This window comes from Sardina pilchardus, chromosome 2 (genome assembly GCF_963854185.1).
Source record: "Sardina pilchardus chromosome 2, fSarPil1.1, whole genome shotgun sequence".
In the NCBI taxonomy this organism is placed as follows: domain Eukaryota; kingdom Metazoa; phylum Chordata; class Actinopteri; order Clupeiformes; family Clupeidae; genus Sardina; species Sardina pilchardus.
Window position 1 is genome coordinate 2,176,546 of NC_084995.1, and position 22,701 is coordinate 2,199,246.

The 22,701-nt window shown below is 45.7% G+C and overlaps 2 protein-coding genes across 4 annotated transcripts in view; both read left to right on the forward strand.

Moving 5' to 3' along the window:
- The window catches only part of klhl5 (kelch-like family member 5), a 30,995-nt gene extending 23,007 nt beyond the window's left edge, over positions 1-7,988 (forward strand). For all 3 annotated transcript variants that reach the window (XM_062516262.1, XM_062516271.1, XM_062516254.1), the window contains exons 6-11: positions 273-459; positions 1,688-1,912; positions 2,441-2,603; positions 3,112-3,324; positions 4,879-5,050; positions 5,510-7,988. In XM_062516262.1, coding sequence (XP_062372246.1) covers positions 273-459; positions 1,688-1,912; positions 2,441-2,603; positions 3,112-3,324; positions 4,879-5,050; positions 5,510-5,566 — 1,017 coding nt within the window. In that variant the 3' untranslated portion in view covers positions 5,567-7,988. The remainder of the gene's footprint in view (positions 1-272; positions 460-1,687; positions 1,913-2,440; positions 2,604-3,111; positions 3,325-4,878; positions 5,051-5,509) is intronic.
- A 307-nt stretch (positions 7,989-8,295) lies between these two features.
- On the forward strand, positions 8,296-22,508 carry wdr19 (WD repeat domain 19). Its single transcript, XM_062516284.1, has 37 exons — positions 8,296-8,430; positions 8,893-8,989; positions 9,435-9,526; positions 9,671-9,736; positions 9,926-10,051; positions 10,145-10,260; positions 10,453-10,568; positions 10,766-10,846; positions 11,577-11,689; positions 12,015-12,188; positions 12,302-12,372; positions 12,532-12,704; positions 12,842-12,956; positions 13,089-13,195; positions 13,415-13,522; positions 13,663-13,812; positions 14,550-14,697; positions 15,003-15,210; positions 15,322-15,481; positions 15,573-15,683; positions 15,798-15,907; positions 16,237-16,294; positions 17,769-17,909; positions 18,108-18,190; positions 18,445-18,528; positions 18,786-18,932; positions 19,050-19,174; positions 19,525-19,634; positions 19,847-19,915; positions 20,033-20,110; positions 20,551-20,647; positions 20,803-20,927; positions 21,071-21,152; positions 21,322-21,472; positions 21,661-21,784; positions 21,884-21,960; positions 22,099-22,508. The coding sequence occupies exons 2-37, from the start codon at positions 8,984-8,986 to the stop codon at positions 22,211-22,213; spliced, it is 4,017 nt and encodes a 1,338-aa protein (XP_062372268.1). The 5' UTR covers positions 8,296-8,430; positions 8,893-8,983; the 3' UTR covers positions 22,214-22,508.
- Positions 22,509-22,701: the final 193 nt, after the last annotated feature.

Consider the following 22,701-nt stretch of genomic DNA (forward strand, 5'->3'; position numbering starts at 1 on the left):
AGAAAGACAAAGAGAGAGAGAGAGACAGACTACTTTCTGATGCTACAATCCAGGTCACCATCCAGCTCAGGGTGTCTAGGAATAGTGTTGTGTGTGTGTCTGTGTGGGCTCAGCATTGTTTGTTACCCTCTCTGTAGTTGATGTTTGTGTGGTGTGGTGTGTGTGCTGCACAAATAGGTGACTGATGACTCGACTCCCTCCACAGACAGATGGGATGTCTAGAGCTAATGGGCATTGGGTAATGGAGTGTTTTCCTGTGTTTGGGTTTCTAGTTCTTGGCCGACATGGAGTCCAACCCGCTGCTGAGGGACAGCGTGGAGTGCCAGCGGCTGGTGATGGAGGCCATGAAGTACCACCTGCTGCCCGAGCGCCGGCCTCTCCTGCAGAGCCCCCGCACACGGCCCCGCAAGGCCACCGTGGGAGCCCTGTTCGCCGTGGGGGGCATGGACGCCACCAAGGGTAAACACTCCAGAGTGCACAAGGGAGAAAAGGACCAGGGTGGATTACAACTGCAGCCATGGAAAGGAAACGCTCTCCAGCCTGGCGTATCCCCCGGACACACACACACACACACACACACACACACACATGCTTTCTCTCTTGCTCCATCTGTGCAGCCAGAGGCTTTGGGAGTATGATCTTCATTACACAAGGGGGCTCTTTAATCTTCTGAGTTAACGCTCAAATTAAAATGGGCAGAGTTTAGTAGACACTGCATTTCCCCTAACATGGCTGTGCCTGTGTTTGAAGTTCTCCTAGACCCTTTCTCTGTTGCTAAGCCTGAAATATTTTGAACATTTTCATAAGATCCCCTTTAACACCCTTACTCCTGGATGCCCCAGAACATTTCCACCAAATCTTCCTGTCAAGTTTCTTCGACTCTTTTGTTCCATTTTCATGTGTATGAGGAGCAGAGCATCTTGGTGTGTTCATGGTTTTTCTGCTTCTACAATGTGTATGCTGGGTAGTTTTTATTTTTTGATTGTGTCACTATTTTAGTTGTTTAAGAATACAATTAGCCTATTACGACTCTTACTGCCAGTTGAAAATAGTCTGTAGTATAAGTATATTTATATTTAGAATTTATTTACAGTATATTACCTTTTGAGATGTTAAAATGTTAAGTTAAATGTGATGTTTAAACAGCATCCTAGCTGATGACTGATTCTGGCCTGGTACAACTAGTTCTAAAGTTGATATAGTGGTGATATGCAATAGCAAGTTTCATTTAACAGGGCTAAACCATGGGAAAGGGTGTTATATAGGGCACTAACGATGATATTAATAATGATGGCGGAAGAGCTACCCGCTATTTTTGAATTTTTGTCAGAAGCGTCCCAGAAGCAGCATCCGTAAAATAAATGGACGTGGTATGTATTTGAAATGAAGCAGAGCTTAGATATGTTTCTGAGGCACTTCTGAAACATTCCAGCGAGCAAGCTGGTGCAGAAGCAAGAGTGGATATCGGCCCTCAGCCGTAACACTGCACATGAAGCTCAGAAGGATCTGGTGGAAAACAGGTCACTTTTATATTGCTGCCTCTTGACTGTCAGCAGAATTCAGCTGCATGCCAGTAGAAACTGTAGTAGAAATGGAATCACAGGCTTGATAACTATGTTACTGGTAGTTCCATGCTTCAACTGAGAAGAAATGCAATATTTTGTGTGTGTGTGTGTGTTGTGATTAGGTGCTACGTCTATAGAGCAGTACTGTTTGCGTAAGGACGCATGGAGGCAGGTGGCTGTGATGAGTGGCCGCAGGTTGCAGTTCGGAGTGGCTGTGCTGGACGACCGGCTCTACGTGGTGGGGGGCAGGGACGGCCTGAAGACCCTGAACACCGTGGAGTGCTACAATCCCCGCAGTAAAACCTGGAGCGTTATGCCCCCCATGTCCACCCACCGGCATGGCTTAGGTACGCCGAGCTCTGTTGACCACCCATACTCCTCACACACTCATACCCACCCACCAACACTCCTAGTCAGTTTGAATTGTGATGCCACCGACAGATGTGCCTGTTTGCTTTGAGAATTTTGTATGTGTGAGTGTGTTAATTTAATTTCCCATGTGGGGGAATTAGAGCTCCGCTCACGTAGCATCTGTGTTGTGCAGCTGTTCTCGCTACTAAATCCCTCAATCACGGACGTGTTGAAGAGCAGTCATCTGCCTTGTAATCACTGCATGAGTGTGAACGGGAGACAAGAGGTGGGAAACAGGCAGACAGTGAGTAGCTTTTGGAGAGTGCATTGTATCACCAAAGGCTCCCTCTGTTCAAACACATGGCATTAGCCAAAAGCTACTCTTCATCAGTGGAGTGTTTGAGTTCATCAGCAGCTCAGTAGGATTCCCTGAAATGCACAATACACTACATGTCCATCTGATTGAAACCATCAACAGCTTTATGGTGTATGTGTGTGTATGTGTGTGTGGGGTGGTGCTGTAGGCGTAGCAGTGTTGGAGGGGCCGATGTATGCAGTGGGGGGTCACGACGGGTGGAGTTATCTAAGCACTGTGGAGCGCTGGGATCCTCAGGCACGCCAGTGGAGCTTTGTGGCTTCCATGGCAACACCTCGAAGCACTGTGGGGGTTGCAGTCCTCAACAGCAAGTAAGTGCCATTGCTCAGAATGTTAATGGATCTATAGGCACATCCATATTGTGTTATTCTGCTGGGTAACAGTACAGCTGCATAAGGTCTTAAAGCAACACTAAAGCACTTTTCCTCTGTCGCACACATGCTATTTGTTTATCCAGCAAATAACAGACAAGGTAGAATATGTTGCATGATTTTATGAAAATATGATGTATTGCGACATCGAAGCAAGTCAAATTTGTAGTTTCTGATGTCTCATTTCATCGAACTACAGATACACTACCCCACCTCGTAAAGTTACATAGTGCGGTTATAGCCGATAGAGGGCCGCGAAGTGAAAGCAGAAGTGCCATTCACCCTGTTATGAGTTGATGAACTGCTGAAATGATTTTGGAAACATTATTTTAAGGTACGAAAAACTCTTTGGTGTTGCTTTAATGTATGGCTTTAGAATGCTCTACTGTATGTGTCATTTGGTTTGGGTGTGCCTGTGCGGTCTCCTGATTGTGTGTGTATTGATCAGGCTGTATGCAGTGGGGGGCAGGGACGGAAGCTCGTGCCTGAAGTCGGTGGAGTGTTTCGACCCACACACCAACAAGTGGAGCAGCTGTGCACCCATGGCCAAGCGGCGCGGGGGCGTGGGCGTGGCCACCTGGAACGGCTTCCTGTACGCCATCGGAGGCCACGACGCTCCCGCCTCCAGTCTCGCCTCCCGTCTGTCGGACTGCGTGGAGAGGTGAGGAGTCAGGGGCAGCACGGTGCCATGGGTGGGAGGGCTCATGGTCAGGGATATGGAGTGCTCTATGTGATTTGAAATGCACTCATTTGTACTGAGGGAAACGAGAGCTCATGGTTAGGGAGTGCTCTATGTGGTTTGAAATGCACTTGTTTGTACTGAGGGAAACAAGAGCTCATGGTTAGGGATATGGAGTGCTCTATGTGGTTTGAAATGCACTTGTTTGTACTGAGGGAAACAAGAGCTCATGGTTAGGGATATGGAGTGCTCTATGTGGTTTGAAATGCACTTGTTTGTACTGAGGGAAACGAGAGCTCATGGTTAGGGAGTGCTCTATGTGATTTGAAATGCACTCATTTGTACTGAGGGAAACAAGAGCTCATGGTTAGGGAGTGCTCTATGTGGTTTGAAATGTACTCATTTGTACTGAGGGAAACGAGAGCTCATGGTTAGGGATATGGAGTGCTCTATGTGATTTGAAATGCACTCATTTGTACTGAGGGAAACGAGAGCTCATGGAGAAATGTTTAACAGGCTAGGCTGGATCTGGTTTACAGTGATCAATAAGTCTGCTAGGAACTCCTGAATTAGATTAACTGAATTAATATAAGTTTAAATATGCCCTGTGAAACAGGGGACCCAACCCTTAGAAAATATATGTTTATGGATGGATGAGTGTGAACAACAAGCCTAAATATCCACTTTCCCAATTCATGGTTCAGGTTCCACTGGGCAGATGTCTAGCCTGGTACTCTCAGACTGCATGTACATCTCACACTCTTTCTCTGGCATTAGGATCTAGAAAGGGTTTATGGTCTAGAGCAGAGGTCTCACACCTTTTTTTCCTCTGAGAGCTAATGAGAAATGGACATGGCCGAGAGCTTTTATGTTAGTAGCATGCCATGTATTCACATAGCTGGTCTCCACCCAAAACCGCTGAGTAAGATTTGTATGCTTTTTAAAGGTTCCTTTCAACTCATTTACCTTCTTTCTTTGTAGACTCTGAATTTAATTTCATAGGAATTTTAACATGTTTCCCAAGTGAAGATTTATGAACATCTTCCTCAAAGCTTTTGGAGAACTATTTAGAAACACGTGGGGAGCTACTGGTTGCTGGCTGTCCTACCTGTTTGAGAGCCCTGGTCTAGAGGCTATAAAGAGCTTGGGCCACCACATTTCTGCCTGGCCAGTCAGTAATCTATAGGCAATGGTTGATGGAATACTTTTCTACATAATTTCAATTGAACTCATTTGTATTGCCTTTGACACCCGTGTGAATCCATACGGTATGGAGGATTTTGACAAATAAATCCCAGTAAAACCTTTAAAGTCCATGGGAATCCATACTGAGATAAGAGGACACCTCAGAAGACAATCCTTCAGCCCATATTGATATGATTCAGTCAACACAGGCAGCCAACTTCCCTGATGACAACTATCCACCATTCATTCCATCACAGTTCTGTATCTGGCTTTATATCTGGTATGCAAACTGAATGGCATTCAGATGGTACTTGGGTCCCATTTCATCCTCTCTCTCCTGACCCGCTGCAGGTACGACCCAAAGACAGACGCCTGGACTGCTGTAGCTCCCATGAGCCTCAGCAGGGATGCTGTGGGAGTATGTCTCCTTGGTGATCGTCTCTATGCGGTGGGTGGATATGATGGGCAGTCGTATCTCAACACTGTGGAAGCCTACGATCCCCAGACCAATGAGTGGACACAGGTAACTAAGGGAAACGTGCTTCACTTCTGTCTGGGTCTGGTGTTGGTTGTCTGTGAGTCACCTCATATCAGTCATGTGTTTCAGCTCTTCACACGCCTCTCCCCCCTTGTGGCAGAACATTCTGTCTTCTCTTTTGCTCCCCACCTATGTCTTCCTTGTGGCAGTATGATCTGGCAAACCGACCAAATAATTCATGCTAATATACTACTATCTCCATCATGTCATAATGAAGATGAAGTTGTGTTGTATTCATGTCCTGTTATTATGTAAATGGCATTTGTGGTGCTGACAGTGGGTGGAGAATTTCAGTCTCTCTCTTCCTCTCTCTTCTGTCCCTTTTCCTCGCCCCTCCTATTGAGGCAGGGGCTAACTGCGTTGTGCAGATAATACAGATTTCCTGTGTGTCATGCTTGATACTAAAATGACTTCTCTCTCTCTCTCTCTCTCTCTCTCTCTCAGGTGGCACCATTGTGTTTAGGCCGAGCTGGTGCGTGTGTGGTGGCCGTCAAACTCTGAAACCAGTTCAGCCAAACACTTCTTTGTAGCAGTCTTCAGGGAGCGGCTTAGCATTCCCACAAGACAGAATGTAAACTCCTCCTCACGTGACTAGATGTACATACAAACTCACATAGAAACACACACAGCAGACCTGCTCCTTTTTAAAGGGGTGCTTTGTCTGCGGCGGATCTTAATTGGGTTGCAGTGTTCCACATGCCCCCAGGCTTCCCCCCGTGTTGCCCTCGTGCTCGCTCAGCCTGGCCCTGCTGCTTACGTGGGACAGAGCAGAGCAGGGCAGGGCAGGGCAGCTGGGGTGGAGGCTGCCTCTACTCTGCCTGCAGTCAAGCGTGAGACACCAGCAGCTCAGCTCTGCAGGCAGTAACTGAGAGGAACTCACCAGCCTGAGAGCACTATCAGCGTCCTATATCTGCTGCCTGCGGATTTTCAGGCTTTGTCCCAAAAGATTCTCTGCATATCAACTCTGGATTAGGCTGGAAGTAGCAGAAGAGGATGGCGTGTAACTGGGTTACATTAACTGATATTTAGCTGTACATGTTCCTGTAGGTACCTACTTCTGCTGAACCTGGTTGAATGCGGTGTGTAGGAAAGGAATTCTCTGCTCATTTCCCACTCTTTTCTCTTGCAGTGGTCATCATACATTCCAGTGGCATGTAGTCTCATATAAGCCACCTCCATTAGCCTCCAACCATACACACACAGACACAAAGACAGACACGTGCACTCTTCACCACTCCTCTTGTCATCTTTTCAGCTGACCGTGGTAGGAAAGAGAGAGAGCATACAGTAAATGATGATGAATTAGTCATTATGAACGCTCCTCACAGGAAGAGAAGCCCAAGCCAAAAGGACAGTGAGGTACAGTAGATAGTGTGAGTGAGCGGGTATGGAGAGGAAGGAAGCTCAGAGGTGTCATCAATCATAAGTATCTGACTGACAGAAGTTGTAATCAGCATGTATATTCATTTGGATGAATGTGTTAAAAACAGATTCGACCGAGCTGACCAAGCTTCAGCTCCTGTGATGCAGACTCACTGTTATGAGGAGATCAAAGTTAACGGGCCATTTTGCAGCTGTCTGTGGACCCTGCTGTTTGGCAGGTCTTGTGTTCAGTTGAGTTGATATTAGGTTTGGAGGACATTCAGTACAATGCCCACAGTCTCATACCTTTTTCCCGCTGAACAAAAGCTGAGTTTTGAAGTGGAGAGATGAAAGATTGGGTATTTATATTTTATGTTCTGTCTCTCCATCCTATTATTCCTCCTGGGGGCTCAGCTGAGGAGAATGATAAATGGATCCCACTGATGTTTAAATCTCTTCCCTGAAGCTGAGATCGTCTTTGTGGTTGTGAACCAAGTAATGACCTCTGATCACAACCCCCCCCCCCCTTCCTCTATTCCTCTATTTCTTTCTCTCTCTCTCTCTCTCTCTCTCTCTCTCTCTCTCTCTCTCTCTCTCACACACACACACACACACACACACACACACACACACACACACACAAGCACACGTGTATATGCTCACCGAGTTAAATTAAGGACCCAGGGTAGACTGGAATTCTAAAGGGTGAAAAAAAAGCTGTTTTCTTGTTGAAAGGAGGCGTGAATGTCATGGCAGTAGACAGTAGACATTTGATGTCTGATTTCCCTGCTCTCAGCTGCTCTTTTCACTGACACCATTAGGGTGCGTAAGCGTGAATGCTGTTGACACAGCCCCCCCTGCTGTGAGGAACAGAGTTATGGTTGTCCATGATGACTCAGCATGACTGAGTCACAGAGACAAAGCATGTGGGATGCCCCATCCATCAAAACCCTGCTTGGACAGACCACAGAACCAGGGAGGACAGACCTTCACCAAGCATGCTGGACACAGGAGGCTTCAGACAGTCAGCCTAACTAATAACTGTAATGGCATGGTTGGTACACAAGGCATATCACAGATGGTTGCAACTAGAACACATCAAACAAAGTTCCATTCTTTTTACATTTGTAGCCTTTGGCAGCTGTTACAGTATGGATGAAATGAAGTCTGTCTTTTTCCTGGGTACAGATCCAGAATGTATAACTTTGGGCACTGTGTGTGAGGACATTGCCTCATGCTGTTTTGCAGTACGTACATGTCTTAAGTCCTAAACAAGCAACAAGCTCTTACAATGTGCATACAATTGTAACATTTTATGTGTAGATATGGACCGAATCTGTGTAGTTATTTAGAGTTTTGTTCTCTCTCTCTCTCTCTCTCTCTCTCTCTCTCTCTCTCTCTCTGTGTGTGTATGTATGTTAGCCTATTATTTTATGAGAAGACAATTTTGATGTATGGGTGTTTTGTTTTGTTATGATGTATGGGTATTTTGTTTTCAGTTGTACATTCCACTGTGTTATTTCATTTGTTTTGTTTTTAATTAAAATGGAAATGAAAATCAGTCATTTGTGTGAGTAATATTCTTAGGTATATGCCCACTATGATGTAGGCCTACACACTTTGAATTTCTACTTTCTCTCGTCTCAGATCCTTAGAAAAGTGTGTAAGGATGCTTCGTTGCATTTTTCCACACTACCACAGCTATCTTTAGCAATCCCACTGGTTTGCACAGTTGGACTAAATGCTAAATCAGTGCTGCCCATTGAGTTACACCTGAGTAATGTATTTGTGTGTGTGCGCGCGCGCACGTGCATTTACGTCTTTGTGGTATCAGTCTTGAGGCACTGCCCTTTCCCTCAAACGCTTATTACAACCGGGAGCTCATCCAGGCCAGACCAAATATGAATCATCCTGCTGTTCACAAGGCAGGGGCTTTAAATCACCAAGGCCATAGAGCTAACTGCCAAGTGCAAGTGAGAAGTGGGTCATCTGGGTCGCCGGTGGTAGGCATCTTTCATCTGTTTGTATATCAAGCATCAAAATTGATCGATGAACTAATGAAAAAATCGAAGTGTATGAAGTGTTTCCGTTTTGTATTTTTTGACCGATTCATGAATAGAGATTTGTCGCCCCCTACTGTTGAATAGTAATAGTACAAAACATAGACTATTATACAGTCTATGGTAAAAACAAACAAAAAAGAAATGTTTTGAGGCAGCATCGATCTAGGATATATTTAGAGATGGGCCCTAGTCCATGAGGATATTTCATTACAATCATTATCGATACCTTGCTGGCTACAGACGTAACGACTAACAAAATTATTCGCAAGTTCAAAGATGTAGACTTTAATCAAATATCCTTCATTACTATCACTGCTTTAATGTAGCAGAAAGATGATACATAATTTCTGTTGCCATCAAAGAGGAGGACTTTTATGCCACTCTTCATTGATTGGCTCTTAGGTCGCCATGGGTGACGCCGACGCTTAGAGTGACGAATCCTGGGAAATGTACACACAAGTCTTGTACAGCAGTTAGCCTTAAAACGAAAAGTATGAAGGTATGTAATTCTGTTTTTGTCCCTGCCATAACATCTTTCTGGTCGAAGAATATGAAACACGTTATTCCTTTGGTGTATACTTTGCTGAATTATTTTCGTGGGTGGTGAAGCTAGTTTGTTGGTTAGCTTCCAGGCTGGCTACATTTAACGTTAGCTATCCTAGTCAGTAACTTAAACGCATAAACAGTTAGCAGCTAAAGGGGTTTATGTTTACGTGATTTACATGTTGGATCAGAATTCAAAGTAACGTTATGTATGTTATGCGTCTTTACTTAGCTAACGACACCGTTTCATGCGCAGCAGCAGCAACAGACAATATGCTTGCATTTTAGGTTACGCTAACCAATACGTTACCAATGGATCTAGTTGACCTAGAATCTATTGCAAAAAAATATTTAGTGGAAAACCTCAATAACCCTAATGATTAAGTACATTTATACCACAGCGCGTATTCACAATCGCAGAGAAAAGCTGGCAGGGGTCCTGCCTACAGTACAAATGGCAGAAAACTTTGGGGAATTATCTTGCCGTTGCTGGGTGAGTAACACACGTTTTCTACATAGTGGAGGATGCTGAATAATATCATTTCACGAAAACAGTTTGTTGTGTAATTACTGAATTATCACTTGTGTTTGGCAGGGGATGTAGATGATATAAAACAGTTTATTTTATTTCATTTAGTTTCGACAACACCGTAAAAATCTTCGATCGGCATGGGCAAAGGATGAATGAATTTAATCTACCAGGGTACGTATACAGAGGAAATCTCACTAAACCTGCTACAAAACTGCGCTGTATTTATTCTACTTTATCTTGTAAGTATACTTTATCTTGTTAGTAACAGAACTGTAGCCCATGATAAGCATACACTTGATGAGTGCACCAGGGTTAATATCATACATTTCTATCTGTGTTGGGCTTTCTGTTCTTCATTAGGAGGTGCATAGGAATGGATTGGGATAAAGATGGAGACACCCTGGCAATAATAGCAGAGAAGTCAAGTGCCATCCATCTTTGGGATGCAAATGTCAACAAAACATCACAGTTAGACAGTGGCATGAGGTAGGTATTTGTCAAAACTATGTGACGATGTTTCTGTGTTAGGTTGAGGATTGTGGCTTGAGTGGTCTTTTTTCTTCATATTTTTTGCCATAGGGATCAGATGTCTTTTCTCCTGTGGTCGAAGACTGGGCCTCTACTTGCTGTGGGAACAGCCAAAGGGAACCTGCTCATCTACAACCAGCAGACCTCACGAAAGATACCCGTTCTTGGTAAAGTAGTAACACACATGTCTGATGTCTGACTGTTTTTAAAGGAAAGTGTTCCTAGTATATACTACATTGTAAGACAACATTCAAATGTGTTATAGGCAGATTATGTAATCTGGGCAACATTAAATTGTCCATCCTAACCGCCTCACTGAAGGGAATGAAGGGACATTTGCTTGTTGTGCCTCTGTTTAGGTAAGCACACAAAGCGCATCACCTGTGGTTGCTGGAGCTCTCAGAACCTATTGGCCCTGGGCAGTGAAGATCGCAGTGTGACAATCAGCAACCATGAAGGGGACACCATTCGACAGGTCTGTACGAGTATCACCATGTGCTCTTCTCTATCAATGTCTCAAACCTGGCTCCTTTTGCTTTCTGTAAAGCACCTTGACACATAAAGACCTGCTGATTTGGTTTCTTCTATAAAAGTACATTAGTACATGAATGAGAAACGCATGTGTCCTTGCTCTTGCTCCTGCTCTTCTCTCTCACATTCACACCCTCTCAGACATCAGTCCGGTCAGATCCTGCAGATATTCAGTTCTCTGTGATGAAGACAGATGAAAGATCTTCACCAGGAGAGAGCACGGTAAGTCAGTGAGGGTGAGTGTGTAAATTGAAAAATCTGATGACAATAATCTGAACCAGTGACCAATGAGGAATTTATGTTCTGGCAAAACTGGTCATCCGTATTGGCAAAACTGCATGTATATGCAAGTAGAACATAGAACATTTGCCAGGTAGCCTCCCAAAATAAAATGTGCATCAGTGATTCAAGCACTAAAATAACACTGACCTGTCTTGAATACGATCCTCTTTACATGGCTTGCTGTCCTGTTTCAGAAAACATTATCATTAAGCCAATGTGGACCACTTTGAACAAAAGTCAAAAAGGATTTAGAAGGAATTCTGTTATGTAACTTGCATCTTGCTGAATAGCCACTGCTTTAAAAAATATTGATTTTGTGTGTGTGTGTGTGTGTGTGTGTGTGTGTGTGTGTGTGTGTGTGTGTGTGTGTGTGTGTGTGTGTGTGTTGTCAGAGGCGTGTAATCATGTGCGGTAATACTGGAGATAGAATCAACTTCAGGGAGCGGCAGAGTGACAGCGATTCTACACAGGAAGTAGATGTGGTGAGAGAGGAAGGAGACAATGGAGGAAGTGGAGGAGAGGGGGAGCAGAGGGAGAGGAGAGGAGAGGAGAGGAGAAGCAGGATGTGATTAGTATGCAGGGTAGATGATGGCCATGGCTCCGTCCTGGCTCACGGAGCATTGGGAAGCCCTGTTTGCAAATGGCTAATCTTTTGTCCTGTGTGATGTAGGTGAGTGTTGCTGTGGGGAAGAAGACTCTTTTCCTGTTCAACCTGAACGACCCCGATAACCCCATTGAGTTGGCCTTCCAGCAGCGCTACGGCTCCATAGTCTCCTACCGCTGGTACGGCCGCACTGCTAGTTTCACATGACTCCTAGACTAGACTGCTGCTGTGCTGTCTGCCTCATAGCTAGTGCATTCATCTGAGAGGCATTTAAGGTGCATAGCAAGGAGTTATTCTACAGGACGGATGTTGTGCTCAAAAGGTCATGAGCTCATCAGTTGTTGTGTTATACAGTAATGAGGCCATTTCAAGCTACACAGTAGTTAGATGTTCAATTCAAGTCACAGTCTATTTTTTAGAATGATTTCTATTCCTCTCATTATTATTTAATCTCTCTTTTCCCTCTGTACTCTCTCTCTCTCTCTCTCTGTCTCTCTGTCTCAGGTATGGGGATGGCTATATAATGATAGGCTTTTCTCAGGGTTATTTTGTGGTCATCTCCACTCACATCCGTGAGATTGGCCAGGAGCTCTTTCAAGCTCACAACCACAAGGACAGTCTGACCAGCATCGCCATCTCCCAGTCTCTCAGCAAGGCGGCCTCCTGTGGAGACAGCTGGTATGTGTGCCCTGGGGCACTATGCATATGAACTCTATAGGAATAGAGCAGCTGTGACTCCCTCTCTTCTATTGGGCAGAAAGTGTTTGCAAATGTTGTTTTTTTCCCACCAGTATAAAGATCCATGACCTCACAGAACTCAAGGAGATGTATGCCATCATCAACCTGGATGAAGAAACCAAAGGTTTAGTCAACACACTTACACATGCTCTGTGAATTGTGTTCATGTGTTTTTGTCATTTGGTTGGGCAAAGAGTCAGTAAGACACGCCCACTCTCACACACATCATACATTGACTCAGTAGCTGGATTGAAGAGTGTGTATGCACTGTTGCATTTGCTAGGTCTGGACCAGCTCTCGTGGACAGATGATGGTCAGCTGTTGGCGGTGTCCACCCAGCGTGGCTCTCTGCACGTGTTTCTCACGCGACTGCCCATCCTCGGCAGCAGCTCAGGCACGCGCCTGGCCTACCTCACGTCCCTGCTGGAGGTCACGGTCACTAACCCCGTGGAGATGGTATGCAAACGCACACCAACACACAAACACGTTGTAGCACTGGAAACATAGTTTATATGAGTCTCCTCTGAGCCACCATCTCTGTGGTATCTTTCATAACACTAGCTCTTGATTGTGTCTCACGTGTCTTTGTACAGGAAGGACCTTTAGCTGTAGCAGTGGACGTGGAGCCTAATTTCATTGCTGTGGGCCCAGAACATGTGGCTGTGGGGATGAATAACCGGGCGTGGTTTTACGCTATAGGAGACAATAGTGTGTGAAGGAGAAATTTAACTTCCATGTTTGCTTCTGCAAATGTCTTGTTTAAATGATCAGTACTGCCTTAATGGTTGTCATGCCCTTGAGTCCCGTTTAATGTCCATGTATGTTGTTGCATGTGTTTAGCAGTAGCAAGGCTGAAGGACACGGAGTATTTGGGCACGGTGGCAAGCATGAGTCTGAATAATGACTACGCTGCGGCACTGTTTGAGGGGAAAGTGCAGTTACACTTGGTAGGTAGTGTGTGTGTGTGTGTGTGTGTGTGTGTGTGGGTGTGTGCACACGTGTATTTTAGGACTTCAGACAACACAGCAGTTTTATTGTAAGGGATGCATGATATGAAGCCTTTGCAGAGCTTACAGTACATCATGAATATTTTCAATTCATGAGGGCCATCATATGTGACATTTTTAAAGTTAATTTTGTTTTGTGTCTTTCCGTATGTTGATCAGATTGAGGGTGAGGAGCAGGACGAGAGGCAGACTAAATTGTTCAGTGGTGATAAATATCGCATCATGAGCCACGCACTTACTGCTGACTTCCTGTTCTACGGCACTGATGTAAGTCAATCATATGGTCGATAACAACTCATGGCTAATGGCCTGCCTATCATAGCACATTGCTTGTAATAACCTCCTCTGGCTATTTGTAGCTGTTTGGCTGCTAATACTCTCCCTCTGTGTGTGACTCTCGCTCATAGACGGGCCTGGTCCAGTGCTTTTTCATGGAGGACTGGCAGAACATTAACGAGTATCGCCACCCAGTGGGCGTGAGGAAGGTTTTCCCCGACCCCAGTGGGACACGGCTCATCTTCATAGATGACAAGAGCGATGGATTCCTGTTCTGCCCGGTAACACTCAAAAGCACTCACAAATAATCAGAGAGACATTGTATCCAAGAGGGCTAAAGCCACTATTTTCAGTGTAGCTGTGCAACATTTCCATTTTTGCCCAACGGTGTGCAAGTGCTGCCGTTACTGCCAGACATGTGTTCTGTCGGAGTAGGGCCCAATTGGATAAGCCCTATGGGCTTCTGTCTGTTGAATGCTCATGGAGCTCTCATCACACAGATCTCACATGCAGATAAACAAATAGCAGACCTTCTCAGATATAAGTAAGCATTCCTCTCTGTACAATTAGCCGTTCTCACTTAATCTGGGATTTCTGCATTTTCTCCAACTTGGGCTGGAATTCTAGTATAATTAATAGCACCGCAAAATAATACATTTTAAAAAGTTGGTCACAGTATGCACAGATCAACTGTGCCTTGGACTACATGACATCTACACATATGCAAGCACAGGTCACTTCAGGTCACAAATACAGAGGGGTATAAGGCACATTCTTCATCCAAATGGTTCTGTGACAAGATCCATCCATAGAGTATCCCATCATCATGATTGAAAAAAAAAATATATATAGCATATACAGATGGTAAGATAGGAGCTTAAAAGTAGAGGTAGTAAAATGACACTGAAAGTAGCCAAGGCCTCAAATGGTTACTAAAACAATAAATAACGATAAATAGTGAATTGTCTTTGATGTTTAGCTTTTGATCTCCTCTCTATTCTTGTTTCTCGTTGTTCAGGTGAATGACGCCGTGTGTGAGATCCCTAACTTCTCTCCCACCATCACTGGCGCTCTATGGGAGACCTGGCCAGGGGATAAGGGCGTCTTTGTGGCCTACGATGACGACAAAGTCTACACCTATGCCTACCACAAAGACACCATTCAGGGTAGAGATCTACACATAAACATACACATGTGCATTCACACACAGATACACACACACACACACACACACACACACACAGACACAGACACACACACACACACACATATACACACACACACAGACACACACACAGACACAGACACACACACACACACATATACACACACACACAGACACACACACACACACACACACACACACACACACACACACACACACACACACCACAAGCTCAACATCAATCAATAACATCAAGATGCTTAAAATGCTTCATAAATCGTTTTCAATCTCCTCCTGCCTGTCTAGGCTCCAGAGTCATCCTTGTAGGTGGCACCAAACTGCCCTTTTCCCATAAGCCTTTGCTCCTCCACAATGGGGAGCTAATCTGCCAGACCCAGAGTGGCAAGACCAACAGTGTGTACCTGGCCACACACAGCTTTGTGAGCGGCCGCTTCTCTGAGGCCTCCAGAGAGCAGCTCACGCAGATGCTCCAGAAGGCCCTGATGCTCAAGAGGTAGGGATAAGCATGCTAGCAGATCATGCTGTCTACAAAAGCATGCGACGCCACCACACATCCACTGTCTGCATGTGCTGTAAGCGTGTGTGTTCCCGCGGCGTGTGCTAGGTTCCTGGAGGCCTGGGAGATGTGTAAGCTTCTGGACTGCACAGAGACGTGGGCTGAGATGGGCCGGACATGCCTGCATCACATCGAGGTGGAGCTGGCAGTGCAGGTGTATCGCATGATGGGGAATGTGGGCATGGTCATGTCCCTGGAAGACATCAAGGTCAGAATGCCCTCTGTGCCGCTCCCTCCATGTGGACTGTAGATGTAGACGTGTGTAGTAATCTCTGTGTTATGGGTCATTCTACTGGCAGGGTATAGAAGATCAGAATCTGCTGGCTGGGCACCTGGCCATGTTCAGTAACGACTACAACCAGGCCCAGGACCTCTACCTGGCCTCCTCCTGCCCTGGTGCTGCTCTGGAGGTAGCCATACACACACACACACACGCACACACACACACAGATCATATTTCCACATACAATATACATTCATTCTTTATTGATGGTGTGTGTGTGTGTGTGTGTGTGTGTGTGTAGATGAGAAGAGACCTGCAGCACTGGGATAGTGCACTGCAGCTGGCAAACAGACTATCACCAGACGAAATGCCCTTTATCTCTAAAGAGTACGCCATCCAACTGGAGTTCATGTGAGTAATCGCAATACTCACCTGTCAATGTGGGAGAACAGTATAATACTGGGGTGTGAATTTATAGTCTTATGGTATTCAGATGAAAATTCATACAGGTTTGTTCTAGCTATATAATATTTACTTTTATATAACAGTTAGGTTATAATTACCTGCAGCATTTGGCCTCTGACCAAACCACAGCCACTGTGATATCAGCCACTAACACCATGATCATGAGTGCCATAACGTTTAAGCATTATGTTTTGATAATGCAATTGTTGTTTGAGGTGATCTGCTATTAGTGAGACATGCAGTGATGTTGTGTCTTGTGTTCTGTCCCCTGCCAGTGGAGACTATGTGAATGCACTGTCCCACTTTGAAAAGGGAATGACCCCAGAGAATAAGGTCAGTATGCAGATGCACATAGAACGTGTACCATTGCCATCATTGTCTGTTGTCACTAATAGGGATGTAACGATGCATCGTGACACGAATAAAAATCGATACAAATGCGTGACGATTCGCACCGGTTGATAGAAAAAATGAATCGCGATGAGTCACGTGACTTATGTCACTAGGTACGGGGCACAGAACGAGGGAAGACGATGGTAGGCAACAACTTTAAACTAGAGTGTGTGTGTCAGGGTTCGTATGGGTGCTTGAAATCCTTGAAAATGCTTGGATTTTAATGTGGTGTTTTCAAGGTTTGAAAAAGACATCATTTATGAAGTTGTTTTGTTTTTGCCACGCGTTCGCGTCCAGTTTGACGTGTCTGGATTTTCCGATAATGACAGCAATCTTGTGATGCTCTTCAGACTTTTAATTTCTGCGCGTGTAAACTAGTCTAAGCTACTGTGCTTGAACGAAGTTAGCTGTGACAGACTAACCTACGGGTTTTCATCGTTTTAACCACAAAGCCTGTCGACCTTACAGTAGGTCTACTCAATTGTTTAGTTAACACCTTGTCATTTCGCGTTTGTCCCGCCGTTCACCTCCGTGCGCCCCATGTACATCAGAACATACACTGTATGTCGGGATAGCCATCTCACTATGAGAAAACGTATGACGATAGTGCTAAGAGATTAACACGTTTGCATGCTTGGTAAACATCAGTCTTGCACATAATATTGAGCTGATTTTTTTAGTGGAAATGGCTTACTGCAGCATTGTGCTGATAGATGGAAAAAGTTGCCTATTTAAAGGCACAGTCTGAATTTTAATCCTAGCTCTCCATTTAGTGTGTGCACTTGAACAACTACAATGATGTAGCATATAACAGTACAAAGCAGAAAGGCAGTAACTGCATTTTTGGTCGAAAATTAGTTATTATAATTTTCATGACATTAAAGTTGTTATGAAGATTGATAAGTACCAAAAATAAGCTAATGTAAAGTAAAAAAAAAAAAAAAAATCCAATAACTGCTACATTAACTACAACCATAAGGCTAAGCAACAGCATAACTTTAATTTTTTTTTTTTTTTTTCAGTTTGCACTCTGCATAGTTACTGCCTTTTTGCTTTGCAGGGCAGAGTAGGGCCTGCCATTTATTATAAGAGAAGAGGTGTAGGACGTAATACTTTGGAGAGGGAGTGGTGCAATTTGATTTTCTTTGGAGCAATCTCTTCAAACAGCATCAATATCAAACAAAAAAATCGTGATAAAATCGTATCGTGAACAAAAAATCGTGATCCATATCGAGTCGTGAGTTGAGTGTATCGTTACATCCCTAGTCACTAATACATACAGCTATGTTCGCCTCTGACAGTGGAGGAGTTTGGGTTCATCTTTTAAAGCTTACATCTGTTTAGAGTAAATGTAAATGTTTTCCTACATGTGCGGCGTCACGTTGAGGTGTGCTTGACCTGTCCCCTGTACCAGGAGCATAATGAGGCGTGTCAGGCCGGAGTGGCGCGCATGTCCATCCGCATGGGAGATATCCGGCGCGGAGCAAACCTGGCCATCAAGCACCCGAGCCGCGCGCTGAAGAAGGACTGTGGGGCCATCCTGGAGAGCATGAAGGTGGACACACCAGGGGGCCTAAAGGCCACACTGGACCCCTCGGGCCCTCGGCCTCACATCTGGGGTTACTCCCCTCTTACCCACGGGCCCTCGGCCTCACATCTGGGGTTACTCCCCTCTTACCCACGGGGCACTGCGGCGTGTCCCTGTCTGAGGCCATCCGTACGTTAACCACGCTAATGTGTTTGTGTGTTGTAGCAATACTCGGAGGCTGCCCAGCTGTATGAGAAAGGCCAGTATTACGATAAAGCTGCATCCGTCTATATTCGCTGCAAGAACTGGTAAGAGTTGCTCCCACTCACACATGCCTCTCATGATCCACTCCACCTATATCTCTCTCACTCCTCTCCAATTCAAGTGTACATCCAGTGGCCAAATGCTGGATTATCATTAGTCTGCTGCGCCACTATTTTGTTTTGTTAGGACGTTCATGTGCTTTGTCATGTTTTTTGTCAGATGCCCTTAACTTCTCTCTGTCACAACCACAGATGCCCTCTTGTGTAGCTACAAGGTGAAAGTGTGTGTTTGTCTTCAGGTCAAAGGTGGGGGAGCTCTTACCCCAGGTGTCATCACCCAAAATCCATCTGCAGTATGCAAAAGCCAAGGAGGCCGATGGCAAGTAAGTCACCACACAGCAGTCACAATATTGTACACACAAACTGTGGTCTCTGGCAAAACATTTTAGCCATTGTAGACTCCTGTGAATCTCTGATTGGATATTCCATCATACTTAAATCACATTACCTACCCACTGTAACTGTATGGATGAAAAGCTGTTTTTGTTATTGTTATATTGAGACACCAAGAGAATGATTAAGAACCTACCTACAGTAACTTGACCATGGAAGTCGTGATAATCTGATGTTCTGTGGTCAGATTTAAGGAGGCAGCGATGGCCTATGAGAGTGCCCGGGACTGGGACAACGTGATCCGCATCTTACTGGAGCATCTCAACAACCCTGAGGAGGCTGTGCGCATCGTCAGGGAAACACAGTCCATCGATGGAGCCAAGATGGTGGCAAGGTCTGAACAAAACCCTCAATAGAATAATGCTTTGGTGTCCAAAGGACCATCTGCATTAACAATAGACCACTTGGCACAGGGTGACTGAATGAGACTGATGGGTGTGGTTTGTTCTAGGTTCTTCCTGAGTCTGAATGACTATGGTTCTGCCATTCAGTTCTTGGTGCTCTCACACTGCAGCGACGAGGCCTTTCAGCTGGCACAGCAGCATGATCAGATGGAGGTGTATGCAGACATCATCGGTCAGACAACTCTTCTGCACTCACTGTCTCATATCTCTCACCTCACTATATCATATGTCATATCTCTCTCACTGCATCATATCTCTCACTGTCTCATGTCTCTCACTGTCTCATGTCTCTCACTGTGTCATATCTCTCACTGTCTCATATCTCTCACTGTCTCATATCTCTCACTGTCTCATATCTCTCACTGTCTCATATCTCTCACTGCATCATATCTCTCACTGTATCATTACTCTCACTAAAGTTGTAAATGAGCTCCTTGGTTGAGATGTCCTGTTGTGGTGTAAGTACTGTATGTGAAGTCGGCTGCATAACTGGTGTTTCCTGTGGTGTGTTGTGCCCATCAGGCCCTGACGCCACGGCGGAGGATTACCAGAGCATCGCACTGCACTTTGAGGGGGAGAAGCAGCACCTCCTGGCAGGGAAGTTCTTCCAGAAGTGTGGCCAGTTCAGCAGAGTGAGAGAAGATGACAATCACAATCACACACACACACACACACACACACACTTTCCAATGCTTTTGGACCATCCCTTGTTAATGAAATTTATTAATTAACTGGTCAAATCTAAATTTCAAATGCTTATCTTTTGATGGCTGTTGATGATTTGTAACACTCGCTCTGTTTGTGGTTTCTCTCTCTTCTCTCTCTCTCCATGTCACTGTGTCAGGCCCTGAAACACTTTTTGAAGTGTCCAAACACTGAGGACAGCCTGGCCATAGAGAAGGCCATAGAGACCGTGAGAGTTTTTCCAAGTCTCTCTAAGATGCCCTCCATACACATTGTAGTCATTGTGAGGATGAATATTGAATATGAGGAATACTGTGTGATGGAAGATGATGGCTATGTCTTCCAGGTTGGGGAGGCTAAGGAGGATGCTTTGACCAATCAGCTGATCGATTACCTGATGGGAGAGAGTGATGGCATGCCAAAGGTAGGAGAGCCCGTAGGCCAGAGCACACAGCTGCTCACCTGAACACGTCTCTCCAGCTCATCTCATCTTGTGTGCTTCTGCTCTGTGTACTGAAAAGTGTTTCTCCTCTCCACTTCTGCCCCTTGTGCACCTTTGATGTGCACAGACTCTCTCAGTGAGTAAGACACTGTGCAGTGTGTGCACACTACGTCCCCCTAGTGGTGGTTCTAAGAAAGTGCTAGTGATGAGAAGCTGGCCAGCCCCTTTCACCTGTCCCTGACGTGAGCCGTGACGCCACACTGATCCTAAGCTGAATGTGGTTGCATGTCTGTGTGTGTGAGCCTTCTTTCTAGTCTCAAGCTGAACTACTCTTGTGAACTCAAAAGTGTGTGTGTGTGTGTGTGTGTGTGTGTGTGTGTGTGTTGAATGTCTCCACTTTTCTGCTCCTCGCACCTCCTCAGGATGCCAAGTATCTGTTCCGGCTCTACATGGCTCTTAAACAGTACAGAGAAGCAGCACGGACTGCCATCATCATTGCCAGAGAGGAGCAGTCTGCAGGTGTGTGTGTGTGTGTGTGTGTGTGTGTGTGTGTGTGTGTGTGTGTGTGTGTGATGGGGCAAGGGGGGTGGAGGTGGGGTGTAACAATACACAAATAACTGAACTGTTCTGTGTGTGAGGTTTGTCTTGAGACTGTGTTGGGTCATTTTTGGCAGGAAATTACCGGAATGCTCATGACGTGCTGTTCAGCATGTACACGGAGCTGCAGGCCCAGAAGATCAAGATCCCATCGGAGATGGCCACCAACCTCATGATCCTGCACAGCTACATACTGGTGAAGGTGAGCCGGGACATCCAAACCCACTCTCACGCACACACACTGGCCCGTACTGGAGGGCCCCGTGCTCTTGAGTGGCGTTGGCCTCCCTCATGAGATGTGTGATGTGGGCCTGGCTGGACTGACCCGGTGTTTGTAATGTGCAGATTCATGTGAAGAGGGGGGATCACCTGAAGGGGGCGCGCATGCTCATCCGGGTGTCCAGTAACATCAGCAAGTTCCCCTCACGTAAGCACACTCTTAATACTGTGTCTACAGACTCCGGCACGAGCACACTCCTAGGCATTACACATGATACATCATCAATATAGGTAGCCTGTGGAAATGAGGAGGAAACATGTCATGCATTTTAGTAAAAGTTGAAATTGTGTGTGTGTGTGTGTGTGTGTGTGTGTAGACATCGTCCCCATCCTGACGTCAGCTGTGATAGAGTGCCACCGTGCCGGTTTGAAGAACTCGGCCTTCAGCTTTGCCGCCATGCTGATGCGCCCTGAGTACCGCAACAAGATCGACCTCAAGTACAAGAAGAAGATCGAGGCCATGGTCCGGTGTGTAGTGGACCGCCTGCTGTACCCACCCCGCCGGCTTCATCTTGCTCCCTCTGATCTGCCTCATTCACATGGCTACTCAACGTTTACTCTATTTCTTGAGGAGTGATCAACTCCTGACTTCTCTCTGCAATCTGTATTTTCAAGTCTTTTCTTTCCTTCTCTCTCTCTCTCTCTGTGCTGGTCAGGCGTCCAGACACGTCCGAGTTAGAGGAGGACTCGGCTCCGTGTCCGTTCTGTGGCTCCCAGCTGCCGGAGTGTGAGCTGCTGTGTCCAGGATGCAAAAACAACCTGCCCTACTGCATCGCCACGGTAGGAGCACATACTGTGTGATACCCTCAGTAATCCTCCACATACACACACACACACACACACAGGCTCTCACACTGTCCACCTCTCCCTTGTGCGCAGGGTCAACACATGGTCAAGGAGGACTGGTCAGTGTGCCCACACTGTGATTTCCCTGCGCTCTACTCCCAGCTAGTACAGTAAGTATCACACTCAGCACTCTTTTCTTCTTGCAACACCAGACACCCACTGGCTACACCCACAACTGACCACATCCTGCCCATTCTGTGTGTGTGTGTGTGTGTGTGTGTGTGTGTGTGTGTGTGTGTGTGTGTCAGGCTGCTGGAGACCGAGTCGGCGTGTCCCATGTGTTCTGAGAACCTGAGTATGAACCAGGTGAAGAGAATCTCCGACTGCTCCAGCTACTTGCAGCTGAATGAGCTGGAACAGTGATAGCAGACAGGCCACGGAGGAGAGGAGAGGAGAGCAGAGGAGAGGAGAGGAGAGCAGGCGTGCTGTCAGGCCCTTCTGAAAAGCATGAGGCATGACGCTGCATGGCCACGCTGTCTGTGAGAGCTGCACTCTACACTGGCGCTGGATGAGCAGCTCACCTCTCCAGGCCTGAGGACTCAGGAGCTTTGGCTGTGATCAGGTGGCCTTCCCCTAACCTACTCTTGTAAAAACACTATTTATATAAACCACGCTATTTTTCATATCATTATCAAATAAAAAATATAGCATTTTTTTTATTTTACTGGTGTTCATTGTTTTTCTGTAACTGAAAAGCTTATTGAAGAACTTAGATAAGCAATATGGCACACGTGAGGGTGGGGTTAGCAATCCACCTACTGCTGTGGTTGGGCATCTATCAGCAACTAGTATCAACTGGTATCACCTTCAACTTCATTTACATGGTATACTGTATGGCCATGTGACAGACA